General features: G+C 38.0%; 1 protein-coding gene across 5 annotated transcripts in view; it reads right to left on the bottom strand.

Annotated features, from left to right (window-relative positions):
* Positions 1-19664, bottom strand: part of ANO3 (anoctamin 3) — a 213755-nt gene that overhangs the window by 25668 nt on the left and 168423 nt on the right. For all 5 annotated transcript variants that reach the window (XM_061479183.1, XM_061479184.1, XM_061479185.1 and 2 more), the window contains 4 exons: positions 19522-19643; positions 18175-18309; positions 12440-12536; positions 7500-7560 (listed from right to left, as the gene is read on the bottom strand). In XM_061479183.1, coding sequence (XP_061335167.1) covers positions 7500-7560; positions 12440-12536; positions 18175-18309; positions 19522-19643 — 415 coding nt within the window. The remainder of the gene's footprint in view (positions 1-7499; positions 7561-12439; positions 12537-18174; positions 18310-19521; positions 19644-19664) is intronic.

Below are 19664 nucleotides of genomic sequence, written 5' to 3'. Positions count from 1 at the left end.
TGTTAGTTATGTACTGCAAATTAAAAAATAATGACATCTGATACATTCAGAACATTTGCATTTAGATTATCTAAAATTATTGCAACAGCAAACATATTAGAACCATTTCTAGCAGCATGGTTTCCTTAACAGAACTCAGAACTTTATCTTGTAGAAGACAGGCCTTTTCCAGCTTTCATGTCACACTGTTCCATAGGAAACTGCAGTAACAAGAAACTTTCTTCTGTTAAATTAATAGTTGCATGGCACATGGAACAACAGTTTCTACAGTTTACAGAAAATAGTCACCCATCTGAAATACCAGCTCAAACACTTCCAAAGGATTAAGCAATAAACACTGCCTCCCCACTTTACCCTAAATACTGCAATTGCTGTGGACTCTGTAATGACAGAGCTGGGTGATGACAGTGACCCAGTCAGTGTGGCTGGTTCCCAGACGTGTACAGGGAAGGGCTGCCCCACCTCACCTCACCTCTCCTGGACAGCGCGTTCCTCACCCCCGTCATGCTGCTGCGCTTGCTGTCCCTGCACTCCCTTCTTCCCACCAGACTAATTGCACTCTGGGCCACTGCAGGATTTCAACAGGCTCCTCTTGCGAGTTTTGTAGAGCTCAAAGGTAAGTCTGAGGGTTTTTCTTTTTAAATGCTTATTAGTGTATGTGATCAATTTAATATCTTATATATTCTTTCATATAGGGTTCCGGAAGGCAGTCAGTGCTGCTGTAGCCAAATTCTATTTAGAGTAATTTCTGAAAAAATAATTTTTTAATCACTCCCCCGCCATTTTTAAAATTCAAACATTAAAGCAGAGAAGTAGAAACCATAAATAATGTCAGTATTTCACCCAAATTCATAGTTTAGTGGGTATTTATGCTCTTTATGCAGCAAGTATGGGAGTTCTCTCAGAATCAGTTCAGATCCCATTTTAAACGCTTGGTATGGTGAAGAGAAGAATATATTCTGCATATGCTACTTTATACCAAACTTCTGTAAAAAAAAGGTACTGCTGCATTGTTAGTGCTTCTGCCAGAAATGAACAGAAAATACACACTTAGGAAGGTCAGCCAGGGCTCTTACACTTGTCACATTGCTAGCTAGTAAGAGGAGAAAAATTAAATTAATCATAGATTATTATTCATATTTATATTCCTCTTCATAATTCACTAAAAAGTCATGAATTATTTTCTCAGTACAAAAATTAAAATACATTTAAGCTTGAAAATTTAATATTCATTGCTCACTGAATTGAGAAGTAACTCATCCTTGGAGAGCAATCTGAATTTTAGAGCAAAGAGCTGTGGAGCAAAAAATACAGTATATTTCTGGGACCATGATTTGCTATGATTTCTTTCTGGATTCTAGAAGATAAATTCTCTATATCTTGCTTTATATTTGTTCAGTCTATTGTTGGATCACTGATGTAAAGGTAAAAATAATCTGCTTTATGAGGCTTAAAAAGTGTAAGTGAGAGCTCTGCAAATATGAACATGCTACTTCAGACCACAAGAAACAAAGAAGTGCTATTAATAATATGCTCATCATGCCACTGTTTACTACATAAAGTTTACTACATACTTTCTCATCTGTAGAGAAAACACACCCCTCCCTGCCAAAACCTCATGGATACACTGAACAACACACCTGCTGCAATTGTGTAACTTCAAGATGAGTTTTTCCTCATCCTTCTCAATCTAACATTTAAAAAGATAATGCATAATACACAGCCTCCAGTCTCCTACAGGAAAAGAAGTTCCCCCACAAATTCAGCATCATCCATAACCACTGGACTGATTTAGTTGTCAGCTTGCACCTGGGAGCATTCAGATGACACTCACTGCTCAGGGTCACAAAACATTACCCATCAGCTGAGGGCTCACTGTAACAATTATATTTCTTTGCAAGGGAGCATAACTCTTCAGCATGCTCCCAGGGCTGCTGCCTGCCCAGAAGGCATTGCCTTGGGTGTGCCACCCAAATACGTTACCATTACCTTTCTCTATAGCAAAGTGGTTTTGAATCATTCCCCTCTAAGTACAAGGCCTGTTTACAGAGCCATGAATGTTCCTGTGTAAAAAGCTTTTGTTGATTATCAGTATTGCTTTAGGTCATTCTCTTGGTCATTAACACTTAGGGATGTGAAGTTTTCAGCATCAACATGTGGTAAACTACTGATATTTCTATACTATAGCATTTTTTTTTACCAGCTTACTTGGTAAAAATAGCTTTGTTTTGCAAAATAAAACCATAGACAAAAGTGAATTTCTTGCAGATTCTGCATATAACAAACTTTGAAGTCAACACCATGCAATTCTCCTGTGGAAAGATTTTCATTTTTCTGCTTGTAAGGCTGCAATGGAACAAAAGCAATGGAGCAGGTGATAGAAATGGCTCAATCACAGATAACAATTGGTCTACAGTGCGATCAACTTCACAGAGATTGGTTCTGACTGTGACTACTGCCATAAATCCTTCTATCATCAGTCATGCTGCACCAGCAACGGCCAACATCAAAGAAAACGTAGCAGAAACAACAGAGATTAGCAGTCAGCCAAACAGCACACCCCCGACGTCCACTGATAGCACCACTTTATCTTCAGCTGCCACTACAGTATCTAAAGATGGAATAAACAACTCTGCCACAACCTTCAATCCAGTATCTTTAGTGACACTTACAACAACAGGTGAGCATTCTCGACTGACCAAAAGCGCTGCAGCTACTTCTACGTCCACAGAGAAATCAAGTAACTCCACAGTCACCTACAGCACGCCTTTGGCTGTGGTGCTCCACAGTGATAACTCTTCAGTCAATGCCACCACGTTGTTCCCCACCAGCATTGCTCTGACATCACCCACAGTGAAGGAGGACAGTACCACGACAAACTCCAGCACCATTCTGCAGGCAACTGAGATGAATCATAATTTCAGCAACTCTCCTACTGCATTGCCTGATTCAAAAGATGCTAGTGCAGGTAAGTCTATAACTGAAGACCAGCTGATTTAACAAAATTATAATACCTTTTTTTTTCCTTGAACAGGAGGCTTTATCAGATATGTGAATTAAGAGGTGATTTAGTACAGACTAAAAATAAAACTCGCCCAAATAAAAAAGGTGTTTTTTTTTTTTTTTTTTCTTATTTGCTGTTTACTTGTTTAACACTTCCAAAAATAGGGGAAGCTAATGACACATACAGCCTATTCATACTGGAGTGGATGAAGCTGTGCAGAAATAACATCTGGGGCCCCTACCTAAGACAGACATGGAGTGAGTCCAGAGAAGGGACACAAAGATAAAGATGCTGCAAGGGCTGGAGCACCTCTGCTATGGAGACAGGCTGAGAGAGTTGGGCTTGCTCAACCTGGAGAACAGGTGGTCTTTTGACGAAGACTTGTAGGGACAGGACAAGGGGGAATGGCTTTAAACTGAAAAAGGGTAGATTTTGATTAGATATAAGGAAGAAGTTCTTCCCTGTGAAGGTCATGAGGCCCTGGCACAGACCGCCCAGAGAAGCTGTGGCTGCCCCATCCCTGGCAGTGGCAGTGCTCCAGGGCTTGGAGCAACCTGGTCTAGTGTAAGGTGTCCCTGCCAGTGACAGGGGGTTGAAAATGGACGAGTTTTCAGGTCCCTTCCAACCCAAACCATTCTGTGATTTAAAGCGTGTAACACATCAACTTATTTAAGTTCAGAAACTTTTGTGACCAAAGATGACTTCTTATAAATACTTCCAAAGGAATTACATTAAATTGTGCATTTAATTATGAAGTCAAGTATGCGTGGGAAAACAAAAGGAGTATAAAACTGTCATGGAACTTTTCTACTCTGCTGTTCTAAATCGGGTCATCAGAAAAAGAAAAGGAAGGATTAGAACACACAGTAATTTTTTGTCATTAATTGGCTTTCAAGCTTTTAACACAAGCTTATCCATCATATCCAGTAGAGTACACTTTGTACCAGGAACTGCAGGAGCATCAACTACCATCACTGTTCTAATAATATAATGTACCTGATTTTTAGATAACATGACCGAAAAGGAACTGGGGTGGGAAAGCAAGTTCAGTTCCACGAAAAACAGAATACTTAGGAGAAATTTTTTATTACAGTTAAGAAATATCTTGGAGGAATGCAGTTGTTCTGCTAACTGAACAAGTGCAGAAAGAACTACTGGATTTCTTACCTTACATACTTAAAAGTTGGTACTCTAAAAGTTAATCACATGAAATTCAGAGGCTGCAATTTTAACTGCTGGCCTAAATACTTAAAAATAATTGCATTCAAAGAGTGATTACTGCTTACTTCTTTCAAGAAAAGGACAGTGGGTAATTCTGCAATTAAACCTGAAACTCTTTTATTTGACTAAAAAAGCTCATTTAGCCTTCCCTTTTTTTTTTTTTTAAACCCACGTTATTTCCCTGAAAGTCAAGGATGGAAATGTCTGTTTTCTTTTCCAAGGGCAGAAGGTTTCTGCAGGGAGGCTGGTTTAGTCAGTCTGCAAAGTGTTTCAGATCCTTACTGAAAAGCCTAACTTCACAAAACCCTTGACTGCTATAAAGCAAGAGTCAAGTGTCTGAACTTACAGACTTATTCTTGTTATTCAACTTTCTATTCTTTTTTTCTTTCCTAGACAAAATGAACAAAGGAGGAGTAATAGTTGGCATCATTGTAGGAGCCATTTTGTTGTCTATATTAATTGGTCTGATTGGATATTTTATACGTGGTAAGAAGAGGTTAGAGTCTTTTTCCCACAGATGGCTTTATGATGATACAAGGAATGACCCAGGTAAGAAATAGCACAAATGTTTTGCATAAGAACATTTTGTTGCTTCTGCACACAGCTGCTTAAATAGTCTGGTCTTAATCACAGAATCATAGAATCAACCAGGCTGGAAAAGACCTTTAAGATCATCAAGTCCAACCTTTACCCCATGACTGCCATAAGAATTTGTTAGGAATCATATCATCAACTCCACTCAAACTAGTTTTCAACTGATAGCACTTTATTATTTTTAAATTTTAGCTTAAAAAATACGCCCCTTAATTTTGTGTTTTTGTTTTACAAGTTATTTTTTTAACCTCTAAAATATCAGAAAATACTGTTATCTAGTATCAGTGAACCTACTGAAAGAACTGTGGGTAAGTTCAAAATTACAGCTCAAAAGCTCTCCCAAACTTTGATTAACTGAATAAGGCTAGACTCCTTACTCACCCAACTTCAGTTATAGAATGAGGGATGAAGTGTATCTGCTCTCAGGAGTAAAAATATTTTTAAAGAGGTTTAAAAGGAAGATTGCTTTTATGTTTGGCATGAATATGTATAAACTCGCATTAAAGCATAATCACATCGTCTCCAAACATTTGTATCACGTTCATGGACTTTATTTTTAAACATTTAAACAAACACTGAGAGGGCAAACACACTTTTTTCTCATATAAAATCAAATGAAAATAAAACTCTGGCAACACACCCTCTCTGGCTTAAATGCAAGAGCTGAAAGCTGCCAGGATGTCAGATTAGGAAACAGATTTGAAAGTTGACCACCCACGTAGTGCTGAATGGACCTTACTGGGAGGACTGTGTTATCTTCAGAAAACTGTGTATCAGGGCCTTCATCTTTTGCTCCCTCAAACATAAGAAAGAGGTTGACTGGATTTAGCTGCAAGGGACTGCTGAACTAAGCTGTGAGTATACAGGGATACAAATCTTTTAAGCAATATATAAATCTTTCAAGCAATATATAAAAAAATAATCCCATTATCCTTTTAGTTCTCCACTTAGACAACTCACTTGGACCATATGATACAAGTTTTGGATGTGTGCCAGATGACAGAAGCAGCACAGCAGATAAGGCAGTGGAAGACAACATAGGCTGCCCATCTGATGGCATTCCTATGGCTGACATGACACCATCCCACTTTTCACTATAATGTCAGCTTCAGATTATCTTCTCACCTGTTATTCTCATACTTTCCTTTTTCCAAAAGGACCTGGCAGCTGTTCTCTTACAACTATTAGTGTGCAAACAATGTTTTGGAAAGCAAAGGCAAAAATCACAAGATAAGGAGACAGGCAGCAGGCAGGGCCCCCATCACTCTTTGACTTTGTAATTAAGTGATCATCCTATGGTTTTGCTGGAAGGATATTACACTTGCTTTATTAGAAATAATATAGACAAATAGCATCCAGGTAAAATTCTGCCTTGGGTAACTTCAGGTCATGAATGTGGACATTCTATGAATTCCTCTTTCCACTGGAACCTCAGCCTCAGCTGAAAATGGCAAGGGCTTTCTCTAAGGGGAGCTCAAAGACAGAAATAAAGACAAAGAAGCTACCAGCATTGTCTGGTAACTATATAACCAAGTGCAATGTCTTTTAGGAAATTATGAAACTAATTATTAGTAACTGCAAGGCTACAAAAGCAAGATCAGCAGCCAATGAAGAAATATCACTGAGGCAAGCAATAAAGTGTGCCAGTTATATTGTGTTAATTTTTAACAACCTAATTATGATTTTTGCATGTATGTGCATGCGTTTCTTGTGTTGTCTATGCAGCTCTGATGTTTTGCTGCTGTTTGAATATTTTGTTTTGCTTTTACCAGGCCAGCCTCCAAAATCTGTGACATTCGTTCATTCTTCACTTGAAGTTAGAATCATTAATACTTTTTAATACATATTTCTTAAATAAAGCTGTTGTGTGCCATTTGACTCTATTTAAAATTGTAAAATCCTGGCTTGAATTCAGAGAGTTGTACAAATGCGAACTGGTATTACTTTCTCAGGGTTTACACAGGCAAACATTTACACTGGTAAAATTCATTATGTCTTGTTATAATACTAGTTTCCTCTATTTTCTAGTAGCAAAATACTGTTGGCTTCAGTGAAAGGTAATTCCAGCAAGAATTTCATGCTGGAACTATTACATGTCTTGTGTGGCACTATGACACTGACCTTCTAAGAGAGACAAGACTGTCCTTGGTAACTCCTGTTAAACAGTAGCCTCTGTGGATATCACCACGCTTGGCTTTGGGCCCCATGACATGATGTGTGTGATGTCAGAGTGAATATAATGAGATATTCAGAATGAGAATTTGAATATAGGTATTAAAATTAAGTACTTACCATCAAATCTTTCCTATACTACTTTAGCTCCCACAAAATTGTTCTCATTTGTTCTACAAGAATTCTCTACAAGATGTCATTTTTATATTGACTCCAGATAAGTAAGTTAACCTCCATGATTGCCTCTTAAAAGACTTCCACCTACATGATATAAAATTCAGGCCTGAAGATATTTAGATTTTGAACACAGTTATTACATTAATGATAAAAGGTATTTCCACCCACTGCTAGCACAGAAGTTGAAGCTGAAACAGGAACAAAAGAGGTTGTGTGACAAAACCATAATCCTTCCTTAAATTTTCTCTCGAGCTATAATCTCCCTTTACCCAGTAATCCTACAAAAGGGTCAGGTGAACTAAAAATACAAAACAAATAAAAATGCACTTACCCCAAATTGCCATGAAAATAGCAAAGAAGACAGTTCCTCCATTATCAAACAAATGTGTAACCTGAATAGAAAATAAATACATCAGGAATAAATATTACTGCCATTTTACCTTTTGCCTCAGTGAATCACAAACCATATAACCACCAGTCACAGAAACTAAAAGTGAGGCATTCTAACCAGAAGTCCTACTTGGATATTTCTTCTTCCAAGATTTGTCTCACTCTTTCTTTCAGTATAACTGGAACTCTGGTTTTCCAGACTGTCACTTCATGCCTCTCCAGTCTATGTGTTTCACAGGCATTAAGAGCTTCTCTGTTCATGTCCAGACAAGCTAAAAATTCCTCCAAAGTTCTTCTCATATGCTGGGTCAAATTTAATGTCCACGTATTCTATTTTAAGGTTTTTCTAAGCTTAAATAACTTCCATCTTTTCTCTTGTCTTCCTCTATGTATTACTTAATGTCTCTCTTGATTCTCTCATGAATGCTATCCCTTTTCTTGGACTTATCTCTTATCTTACTCTTTGTTGTAACAATTTTCAGACAGAACAGGTATTCTGCTGCAAAGTCCAAGGCTGACTGATAGAAAATAAGTAATAATTAGTTTCTGCATGCCTGTAGATCATTCTAAGAGTGGGTGAATCTGATGTCTCACTTGTTATGAAAACATCACGATTTATCTTACAGAAATCCACAATTTCTAATATTCAAGCCATAATCTGAAACAGTATGTGGGAAACTGAAATGAAAATTGATGTACTCTCAATAGAGTTAAGGTTGACAATTTCAAGCAATGTAATTTATCTAGGAATAAAGGGCCTACATTTTCTCTAATAGAAGATGGCTTAACATGTTGCTGAGCATTAGTAAGCAAAACAGAGGGCTCAAATTCCTATTTGAACAAAAAGCATAAATCATTGTAAAATAATAGAGCAAACCAACTTATCATCAACAAACATATGTTAGAAAGAGGATCTGAAGAGAGAGGAAAAAGAAATGAAAAAGTGCTGTAAATGGCTTTGATATGACTTGTCCTAAGCCATCCAGGAAATGTCTACTCTCTGAAATAAGAGAATGTCTCAAAATAGAATATTCTTGAAAAGACTTCACTGTCATTGATGTTGACTTTGTTGCTCATTTAAGGACCAATTTTTAAGCTTTTATCATGAAAAGAAACTTGTCCTTTTGCCAATGGAAGGGTGCAAGTAACCAGATTCAGTTTTGCCTTCCTGTGACCTTCTCTTACATCTGAAGTTATTCTGGCCAGCAGGAATGTTCTGTACATGAGGTGTGCCAGGATGCTGGGGCTGATAGACTGCCTTCAGCAGTTTACCTAACCTGCTTCTGTGAGAGCTGCCTGCTGCAAGGAGAATTCATCCTGTTGACAGGTTTTCATTCTTCTAGAAAGAGCTAGCATCACTTCTGCCTCACAAATTAAGAAAACTAACTCAGGAAAGCAGAAAAACTCAATAGAAACAGTGTTGCTTGCCTCTATTTTCTGTCTTACTGAGTAAAGTAATTATAATATTATGAGATTTCTTAAAAACCACACATTTTGTCTTTATGTCATTTCTTTCCTTTTTTTTTTAAGGTTCTGAAATGATAATGACTATCTGGTATAGAATATCAATAAAGCCAGTATGTTCCTTGCATGAATCATACAGTGGGATCAACTGCACACATAAATACATCTTTTGCTTTAATTTCGCTTCCATAAAGGAAAACACAAACATAATGGGTATGAGACTGTGAATAATAGGTATGAAAGGTGAACAACAGCAGTACAGTAAAGCTGAAGAACACTGATTTTGGATATTCTGCACAGTAAAGACTGCATCTTTCCAAGAGAAATCAGAAATGAACCAAACAAACCTAACCTAGAAGAATTAATGTTACTAAAAGTAGAAAATATGTATCTGGCTCCTAATCTAGAATTGCTTTTACAAAAAGTACTTGGTGAAAATCTTTCAGCACCACACTCAGAATTGAGACTTGACTGTTGCAGGCTAAAAGTGTAGTGTAAGGCTGTGTTGACCAAAGGCCTCTAAGAAGAGGTGAGATACTGCAGGACTCATGCTAGTCCATCAGCATACCTGGCTGATGTCATCGTGATACAAGACTTCAGGTACTTCAAATTAACACTGAATCAACACCCTGCCCTGTGGCTGAGGGCAAGGTCTGCTGGGTGCAGGACCAGCCCCAAGAGCCCCAGTACACCACACCAATCACCCATGGATCAAAGAGTCCATTGAATGTGAATGAGAATGACAGCCTGGGCATTCAGCAATTCAGATTGCAACTCAGGCATTACCTGCCTTTCCCTTCAATTATGAACTTTATTTCAGTGTGGCATTTTTAATTGAAATCGCATACAGAGGGAAAGGATGAAAGAAATGGGTGGTGACATGAAGGAATAAGGCGTCCTTTGTATTTTGTTTCCAGCATTACAAAAACTTGGCAGAAAAAATATTTGAAGTATATGACTTCTCCAGCTTTCACTTGTTCTGTCTGAAGTGCTCTTCTGTAAAGGGGAACTTGGCAGATAGTTAAGAAATTTAAGAAAAAAACCCTGACAGCAATTTTAATAATGTGAAACATGAGCACAAAGCCTTATATAATGAGGCAGGCCCCACAACATAAGCAGGTTTAGGGAGATGAACTTCACTTACAGGAACTCCCTTTTCCTATTTAACTCAATGCTTATGTATTTGCATACAATAAGCTACTTGAATGAATAAGGATTAAAACACTTACTGCAGAATAAGGGTGTCGGTGCCTGGAATGAACCAGGAATAGCTCCCCTGGCACACCAGCTCTTTGATTGTATGGAAGGAACACAGAGAAATATGTTCCCATGACAAAACAAAACAAAACAGAAGGAAAGGCCAACAAACTCCATCTCGGGAAAAGAAAACAGGCAGGAAATGACACTTTCTTTTCCTAGACAGCAGATAACAATTCCTTATTTTTAAACACATTAGTTCTACTTATATTACTAACAGTGTTTCAGAACATACAAAGTACCATTTGATTTGAAATCAGATTGTAGTTTTCTAACATTACAGACTGTTCGTATTCACTAATTTGGGTGCAAACACAGGGGAAGTGCTGACACATGTTTTGGGTATTAGCTGCTCAACTTAAGCAACACAGTGGCAACCATCAGGATCACAATCCCTGCTGGAGACCAGATATTTCCTAGGAAGAAGGTAAAAAGTGAAGCTGCAGTGAGCTCTTCTTTCAAGAAAACACAGTGAGTGAAGGCATTACACTTACAATCTTACAGCTATAAAAAGCCTTGCTGAACCTTTTTATTTTTGTCTTTCTCTTTGCCATTTGAGTGGCCAGATGGTAATCCTATTCAACAGTCAAATCCTAAAAAGAGAAAATTTGTGGTTGTTTTATGTGTTCCAATCTATCTAAGGTTGACCAGTTTTTCAGGGCAAAAACACTGGCAGGAAAAGTATGGAGCTGACATGGTTTTCCATAATCTTTGCAGACCTCAGAGAAGAGTGCATGCAAAGATTGAATATGAGTGGTTATTACTTGTCTTCCCTGGTAGTCATCTGAGATTCTTTCAAGGGGACTTGTTTGAAAATACACTGAAGTATGGATGGACTGCTAAATTTTTTCTGCTGCAATGAATTATTCACAATATGACATTAAATGTGAAATCTGCATGATTGAAGCACATGATGCCATGCTTCTAACTGGGGATGGTAAAATAGCAGGACCTGAAGTTAGAGGGATGCCACATGTATTAATTTCCCATTGAACTGCAGTGGACTTAAAGGCACTTAACTTCCAAAAAAAACATTTCTGTGACGAGTTGTAGGGAATACATAATGTTATTTCAATTAAGAAAGCTCTTACCTTCAGTACACATCTTAAAATAAAAATTAGTAAAAAATAGTCACAAAAAATTTTATGGAACCATTTTCTGCATTAGAGAACTTAAAAAACAGTTTTGCATCAAATAGATAAATTTTTCAATGGTATTTACTGCTGCTGTTGCAAATAAAATTTTAATTTCTTCATTTTTGTGTTATTAAAAACTAAATTAGTAAAATCTAAATAGAAATAATTTTTAATAAATGCCATATGTTCTTCAGACAGATGTGAAATTTGAGTTTTATTCAACACTGGTCCTAGCTATATGAAATTTTCAAATCTAACACAAAATTGATTTTCTCTTTCATACTGCTGCAGTGTTGTAATGACATGCCCAGAGATAAATACATTTTACAAATGCAGGCTTCTCAGCAAAATTTATCTTATGAGCTAAAAAATTCCAAGAAAAATGCCAAAGCTGCTCTTCCTGCATTATGAACATACCACACATAAAATACATTGCTCACTTGAAAACACTGCACATATACTTAGGATTACTTAAATTTGAAGGATAGATTCTTGTAGCAAAATATGTAGCTGTGTAAATCTTTGCATTAGTTTGACAGGGTAAAGCACATAACAGGCACATTATGCTAGAGCATTCCTTATAGGAGCAGAAAGTCAACTACTAAGTGAGCAAGGGAAACAGTAAGAATTTAATTAGAGTGGAGTGATATGATCTAGCGTAAGGTGTCCCTGCCCATGGCAGGGGGGTTGGAACTAGATGATCTTAAGGTCCTTTCCAACCCTAACGATTCTATGATTCTATGAAAGTAGGAAAAACCTTCCAAAAAAAGTTATTACTCAGGGGACTTTATGAGTTGATGAAAATAAGGATTTAAGAAGGAAATGTTCACAGAAAATAGAACAAGTTCTAGTATAATCTTGGATCATTTCAGAGCATTCCCGTATTAGAAACGTGAATTACAATGGCTGAAAAAAACCCTCTGTAGAGAAAAAATGTGTTGCAGGAATCTTTGCGGAAGCAAGGGCAGGCATTACACAAAGAGGATCTTTAGACAAGAAATATCTTGATGGCAGATACAATTACCTTGGCATATATGCAGCTTTCATTGAGTTTTTGTAGTGTGCAATTGCGTTCACACATAGGGCACATGATGGTCTCATTTGCCTCGCAGATCTCTTTGCTTGAGTATGAGACAGGAAAATAAAGGTTATAAAAAAAGCTTTTAGCATCTTCAGATTTTCTGAGGTTATGCTGTTTGTGGTCTCCATTTGTTAACACAGATTTGCCTACCCTACAAAACTGGCTCAATAAAATAAATTAAATGTTTGTCATCTAAGCAATGCAGAAGGTACCAAACATTAAGAGGATGGACTAACTGGTCTAACTACACTGATTTCATCAACTTATCCCAGTTTACAGCAGCTGAAGGTCTGCTCCACAGAATGATCACATGCACACATAGATGACCACTTAAATGTCAAAACAAACTCAAAGGAATTTCTGGCAGTCATATTTGAAGTCTTTGCATTCTTATTTCCTACATAATGTACAGAGCTTATGAAAAAGCCCCGCACTTTGATACACTTTTTTAGGGGAAAATACCTTCAAGCCACGTACTGATGTTTAAAGATCCTAAGATTTATGAAGTCACTGTCTTCACTGGGACTGTTCACATTTAAAAGTTAGTACATAATTGTCTTGACAAGGCAAAACAGAATTAACAGAAGTGCAAAAATAAATTTTAAGGTGAACTCTAACTGCAGTGAATGAGCTTCCCAAAGATCCTCAGCAATCGCCTTTCCCTATCCTTTGGCAATGAAATGATGCCTAAAATGATCCTACGACACACTAAGAAAATAGCAGTATGAAAAACATGCCAGGAAATCCCTATTAATTTGTTTTAATAAGCATACTGCGTTCACTTTCCTACTCACGAAACCCAATTTTACAGTTCTAACACTGTATGGAAGATCATACTTATTTCCAAATAAGTGCATCCATTAAATCCTGTCTGACATAACAGTAAATGTAGATAACACTTCTGTGATCTTCAGCCATGCTTCACATACCATCAGAATCACTGATTTACTGAAATCCTACAACATAACATGGACCTGACAAAGAAATTGTCCTCAGTAGCCCTCAAGCAAGAATGAGCAAAGCCAATCATTCCAGTGCTACAGAGTAACAAAAATCTTGCAGTGTGTCACATCAGAAAATTTTCTTGCTTGCATTTTCATTCAAATGATTAAGCACAGAAAATCATATTTCAACAATATGTCATAATGGTTTGGCAGTAATGCAAACTGTTGTCAAATATAAGGCCAAATAGTACTGCACTTTGAATTTAAATTCAACATTGTAAATGTTAGATTTTCTGTATTATATATCTTTAGTTAAAATCTTGATTTGTTTTTAAGATTATATTAAGTTTCACAGAATTATACTGACAGCGTAAATCACATGCTTTGGCTCTACTCTGCAAAGGGAGAAACGTTTGTTATGCAAGTGCTTGTGGCAGGTGCTATGTTAACAGTTACTGCAACTCAAATCTTTAGTGTAACAAAGCTAAATAAGCTGCTTTGTACTGTCCGCACTCTGACTACAGCACATGGTGCAAAGATACCTCAAGCTATGCTGTGCTCATGCCTGGGCTTTCTGTTTGACTGACTGCAAAAGGACAACTCGCAGCAGTGATAATTAATGATATGCATAACACATCAAAACCAAACTCTTAAAAACCCATCAGATTAATTTTCTATATACTAATGCCCCATCCCTGGCAGCGTTCAAGGCCAGGCTGGATGGGGCTTTGAGCAACCTGGTCTAGAGGAAGGTGTCCTGGCCCCTGGAACTAGATCATCTTTAGGCCCTTTCCAACCCAAACCATTATAGGATTGTATGCAATAGCTTGATATCTAACTTGAGAATAAAGATAGGTCGTATATCTGGCACATAATTTGTTGAAAGTAAAGAAGCCTAATGAAGGGATGGTTATAGGGCTATTAAAGTCCTTCCATTTGCCCACCACTTCACATTTCCCACGGTTTAGCTCAGGGAGGGCAAAAGGATCAAAATATATTTAAAAGTGTATAGAATAAGAAATACGAATTCATGTTACTCATTTTTGTTTCTGCATATCTGAGCCTTATGAATATAATCCAAACACTTTGGAATCTATTACGGAGTTTCTTCAACACAGATTCTCTGGATTTTCTCTAGGTTACCTTCATCTCACAACTGAATCCTGCAATAAGCTGCCGATGCTATAACCTCATTACCCTGGGGGACCTGAGTGCCAGCCCCTGGCAACCACAGTACTACCACACTGTATTGCAAGCCCATGCGACAAAAAGAACATCTTCCATTTCAATATGCTTTCAGTAACACTGCCCATCTCGTTCTGTGACAGGAAAGAAAAATGTCCCTAACTGTGTGGAATGGGGAGACTTATGTTTTCTAAACATGGGACATGCATGTCTTTTTTCTTATAATAGTGTCTAGTCCCTGGTATCACAGTATGCCTGCAGGGTTTTTGTCTCCTCATCTTATTTAACTTCCCTCTCCCTGTGCAAGGCATGACAAACATTGAATGATGTCATCAGATCTGAAAGTTTATTGTTTCCCTGAAACTGTAACACAGGAAAGGAGAGAAACTATGAGAAAAAAGGCAGTGTGAGAGGGGCACCTGCTGTGGGAAAGAAGGGAGGGTACCACCAAAAGGGAGTAAATATGCACCATTTCCAACTTGCCCATGGCACACACAGATAAACTATACAGAGTAGCTAGCTCCCTTTACATAGGGGGCAAGGACTGACAGCTCTGTGCTGGGGGGCTGAGATGCAGTCTTGGCACAGGCTGATTACATATATGTGTGTGTGTACATATATATCTATATAGATACATACATATATAGGTAGATATAGAAAAATATATTCAAATGTACATAAAAAGAGCCACCTGGTATCATGACAGACCCCAAGCATGCAGCAGAGGCAAGCAAGTCATAAACCAAGACAAACTAGTGCCATCATTCTGCATATCCCTTGAATTATTGCTGCACAAAACCTCCAGCTGGCATTGTAAGCAACGTCTGCTTCTACAGCAATGTGTGCTTATCTATTTTCTTGTTCCTTTTCTGCTGAAATTGCTGGACCACAGTGGAGAAAGAACAAAACAATAGTTTTCTACCTGCAGCCATTCGGGGGTGGGGTGGGTCAGGGCAGCTCCCTGTGTCTAAGATAGGGAGGGACATTGCTAAGGAAAGCACGCTTCTGCTTAACTGATTTTATCAGTCACCAAGTTCAAGTTTTGTGGTACAAAAGACAGATGAAAAATAGGTTTTTTAGACAGAAATTACTGTATTATACATCAATGCTTCCTAACATCCCTTGATTTCTAATAACAGGTGTTATTAGGATGAAACCTGTTTCACATGAAATAGCGTTACACTGAGTAATACTGAAATCTGGGGCAATGTGGCAGTTATGACTCCGCCATAATGCCCTAGCACTAGGTTTAAATTCCGAATTGCCACTGGGTTTCCTGCACCTAGATTTTGTCAGCATAACGTACCCAACTCCATCTCCTCCTGATGGCTGCTGCATACTGCATTTGTATACTGCAGGAGCTGCAGTGCTCAAAATCAAATGATAGTTTTTAAAACTGTTAGAGATGTTTATCTAGCAGTTTTCCTTAAATGACTGCAGAAACACCAGATAAATAATCTCACAGTCTCAGAATATGGCAAGAATAAGAACATTTAGGTTGTACAGTGTGTCTGCCTGCTAATAGATGACTCCTGTCTGCTCCAAGTAGGAGGTTCCTTGTTGAACCACCAGGCTAAGTAGGCAAAGATGGCAAGGAGCAGCATCTGTTATCACTGGCCTTTAGAATGAACTGCCTACGTACACAAGGTGATACAGAAAAACATCTATACGCATTTTATCAGGCAAGTTACAATCAGCTTCAGTTTGTAAAGCTCTGTTCTCAAACTCACATCTCACAGCAGGCCTTACTATCTTGATTTAGCATTGCACTGATGTGACAATACTGTATTGTGACTAACCAGAGGGCATGCACAGATTCCCACCATCAAAGTCAACAGAGGACCTTCTGCCCAGAATTAATACATCCAGATTACAGATGTGAGGCTTACACAGAAAACACAGCTAGGGCTTCTGCATTAACCCACTCTCTGTCAGTATTCTGAAATGAACACTGGCTAATGCTAGCTATAATAAGTGTAGAAATATTCCCCTCCCCTTGCAGGCATCTAGAACTTACATGGTGGATCACCTAAAAACAGGCTTTTGCTTCTGGAACAGAGTCCAGAGTCCCTGATGTGCACCTCGGTGGTCTGTATAGCACAGCATGATACTGAAGAACCTCAGGATGGGACCCAACACAACCAACCTCCACAGGGAGCCAACTAAAATCTGCTGCTACTCAGCAGCAGCCAAGAGCAAAAACTCAGGACAGGGAAACATGAAACCTACCTTACCACTGAGCTCCTGTCATTTATACCCTGCACCATTCAGCAAGCAAGATAACTGTATCTTTCCTGTTTAAAAGAACTAAGCAGGAGTCTTCTCAGGAGAAGCATGTGATATAAGCACAAAATAGCTATACAGCTCAAAAAAAAAAAAAGTTCTTAGAAATCTTGTTCTTCTTCTTGGGGGGTGTCAACGCCACATCTTTCTCTTCCATGAGAAGTGCCTAAAATACTAAGCCATACCCTGAAAACAGCAGATTATTGCTCCTTGTTCCCCCCTAGCTGAAACTGTGCCATTGCACGTGTTAACACAAGATTCCCAGTTCAACAGCTCTAGTTGCTGTGCTCTAAGAACAGGCTGATGCTCTGATGACTGCTGCATTTTATGGACATTTATTTTGCAAAACAATCCTAATACAGAGAACAATACCTTAAAGACAGCATAGTTTCCTGGATGATACACTTACTGAATTTAATTGCATTTAATGCACTTTGAAGTTGTAAAGTCTCTTGGGAGTTAGCTGTACAAAAGAAAGCCTACAAAAGCCTTACAGCACTGTAGAATATAGTAACTCACTGTGAAATATAAGATAAAGACAATTCCATCAAGAAAACTTAAATTAGTCCTGCTCAAAGCTGAAGAAATGACACTTCCTATAAAATCTGACTCCAAGTTTACTCACAGCCTAAGCACCCAACCTGCTTGAAGCAACAGCTGCAACTGTAAATCACTGATAACTCTTGTGTCTGATGACATCTAATGGAAAACTTCGTAATGACGGTGCAACCTCTGAAATAGTTCCTAAAAATACAGCCGGGAACTAACTCAAGCACCCTCATCGCGGTATCTAAACTGACATAAATCTCTCTTAGAGCAAAATCACAACAGTGGAAAACTTGGAAAACTAGGTTCATTTCATAAGGTTGTAATCTCCCTGAAGCTAGGTCTCCTGACTGCAGTTTATACTGTAAAGAGGGAGTATGTCTGATCATCCATATGTTCAACCATTTCATTCACTGACTAGAATGACAACCACTTCAGTACTACAACATTAAAGTTGGTACTTGCCATTTTTCCTTACAGGCAGAATAGGAATCACTGCAGATGCAGTGGTAAGAACACTTTTAAATGGCACACATACAAAACTTGTATGCAAACCAGATTTACAAAGTGGATACACTTGCCTGAAGAACCCAGAGCTCTATTTGGCTATTTGTACATGATTACCATATCTGGAAAACATTTAAAAGTATAATGATCTAAGTTGTGCCTGATGTTCTTAATTTTCAACAGGCTAGTATGTGTTATGAAATAGAATTTTACCTTACTTGGCTGGAATCCATTGTAAATAGTCCATAGAGGAAAACAAAGAGCCCAACCAGGGCAGCAGGAATAAGCATTCCAGTATACCATCCCAGCCAGGCAAAATACAGTCCAATTTTTTCACCAAAATATCGCCTACATGAAAAGGAAACGCACAGATTACTTAAAGTTAAAACTTACAATGACTGCTGTCTACTCTACAGTAGCAGAATGATTCTAATGAGGAACAAGCAACACAAGTTTATGGTAAAATTATTGTCAGTTTACCAGAATGTTCTTTTTAGAATCATAGAATAGTTAGGGTTGGAAAGGACCTTAAGATCATCAAGTTCCAACCCCCCCTGCCATGGGCAGGGACACCTCACACTAAATCATTTCAGGCCAGTATTACATTCTAGTGACACTAACTGTAGACTTACCAAAACATGTGTTTTATAAAAGATATAACTCATCTGTAATTTTCACGTCCTTGCAATGACCACGTAGATGTACTAGTTTCAACATTATTAAATGTAGGACATTTCACTTGCACACACGGAGACAGATAAACATACACAAAAATTTCTGGGAAGGGATAAAGTAAGTATGTATGACGTAAGTATTCAATTATAAAAAGTATTTCTGACAGAGAATCATGTAATATGACATATTTCACACTATTACTAGAGAAAACAATGGACTGAAAACAGAAGTTGAAGATTGAGTTTTAATTCTTCAAAACGTGGATATTGTTGCATTAAGAGATGAAGTAGCAGTGACCAGAAAGTCAGTCAAGGATGATACTATTGGATCAGTACAGAATTGTCCCATGGCACAGGCTTAGCTCCACAACCTTCAGTAGAACAGTGACTGGTTAGGACTGTCAGATCAGGAATAAATCTGACAGCAAGGGAAAATGAATTATTGGTATTCAGTGTCAAAGATGAGGAAAGTACAAAATCCAAACATCACAATTATTTAACCTGTTACATATATTTCTCTGCTGTACATGTGGTAATCCATGACATTAATTAGAAGACAAATCTACAGAAGTTTATTTAAACACCATGAAAACATAATAAGTAGGTTGTGTTTTCAAACCACCTGATCTGGCAACTGACTGTTCATGTGGATAGGCATCTTTCCTCTCCAAGGTGCTAAGTGTCTCTGATCAGCAGACAATATTTTGTCTGGCTTGTATTTTAAGTTTCAGGCTCAGAACTGTCAAGCAGCTGGACCTACATGCCTTTTATACAGCCTTATTTGAAATTAAAAGTTACAGGAAAGCACAAGGAGTTTAGCAGTACCATTACCACATTGTTACTAGGTTCTATCATAGAAGCAAGCTACTCTTCCAAGTACTAATACCTGATTAAATCAAGAGGTTGGTATTTGTACCACATTCCCCACCGTGCCCAACGCTCATATAAGAGGTGCCTGTGATTCTGAGCTCCGTGTGTTTTGATGGGATGTCTGCTCTTGTGGCTTCCCTGGAAAACACACAGAAATGA

Source organism: Pezoporus flaviventris, unplaced genomic scaffold, assembly GCF_033815535.1.
Source record: "Pezoporus flaviventris isolate CSIRO_AGI_PZ_B2104156 unplaced genomic scaffold, CSIRO_AGI_Pfla_v1 ptg000143l, whole genome shotgun sequence".
Taxonomy (NCBI): domain Eukaryota; kingdom Metazoa; phylum Chordata; class Aves; order Psittaciformes; family Psittacidae; genus Pezoporus; species Pezoporus flaviventris.
Note: the sequence above shows the minus strand (reverse complement) of the source record. Positions and strands in the feature narration are given on the sequence as shown.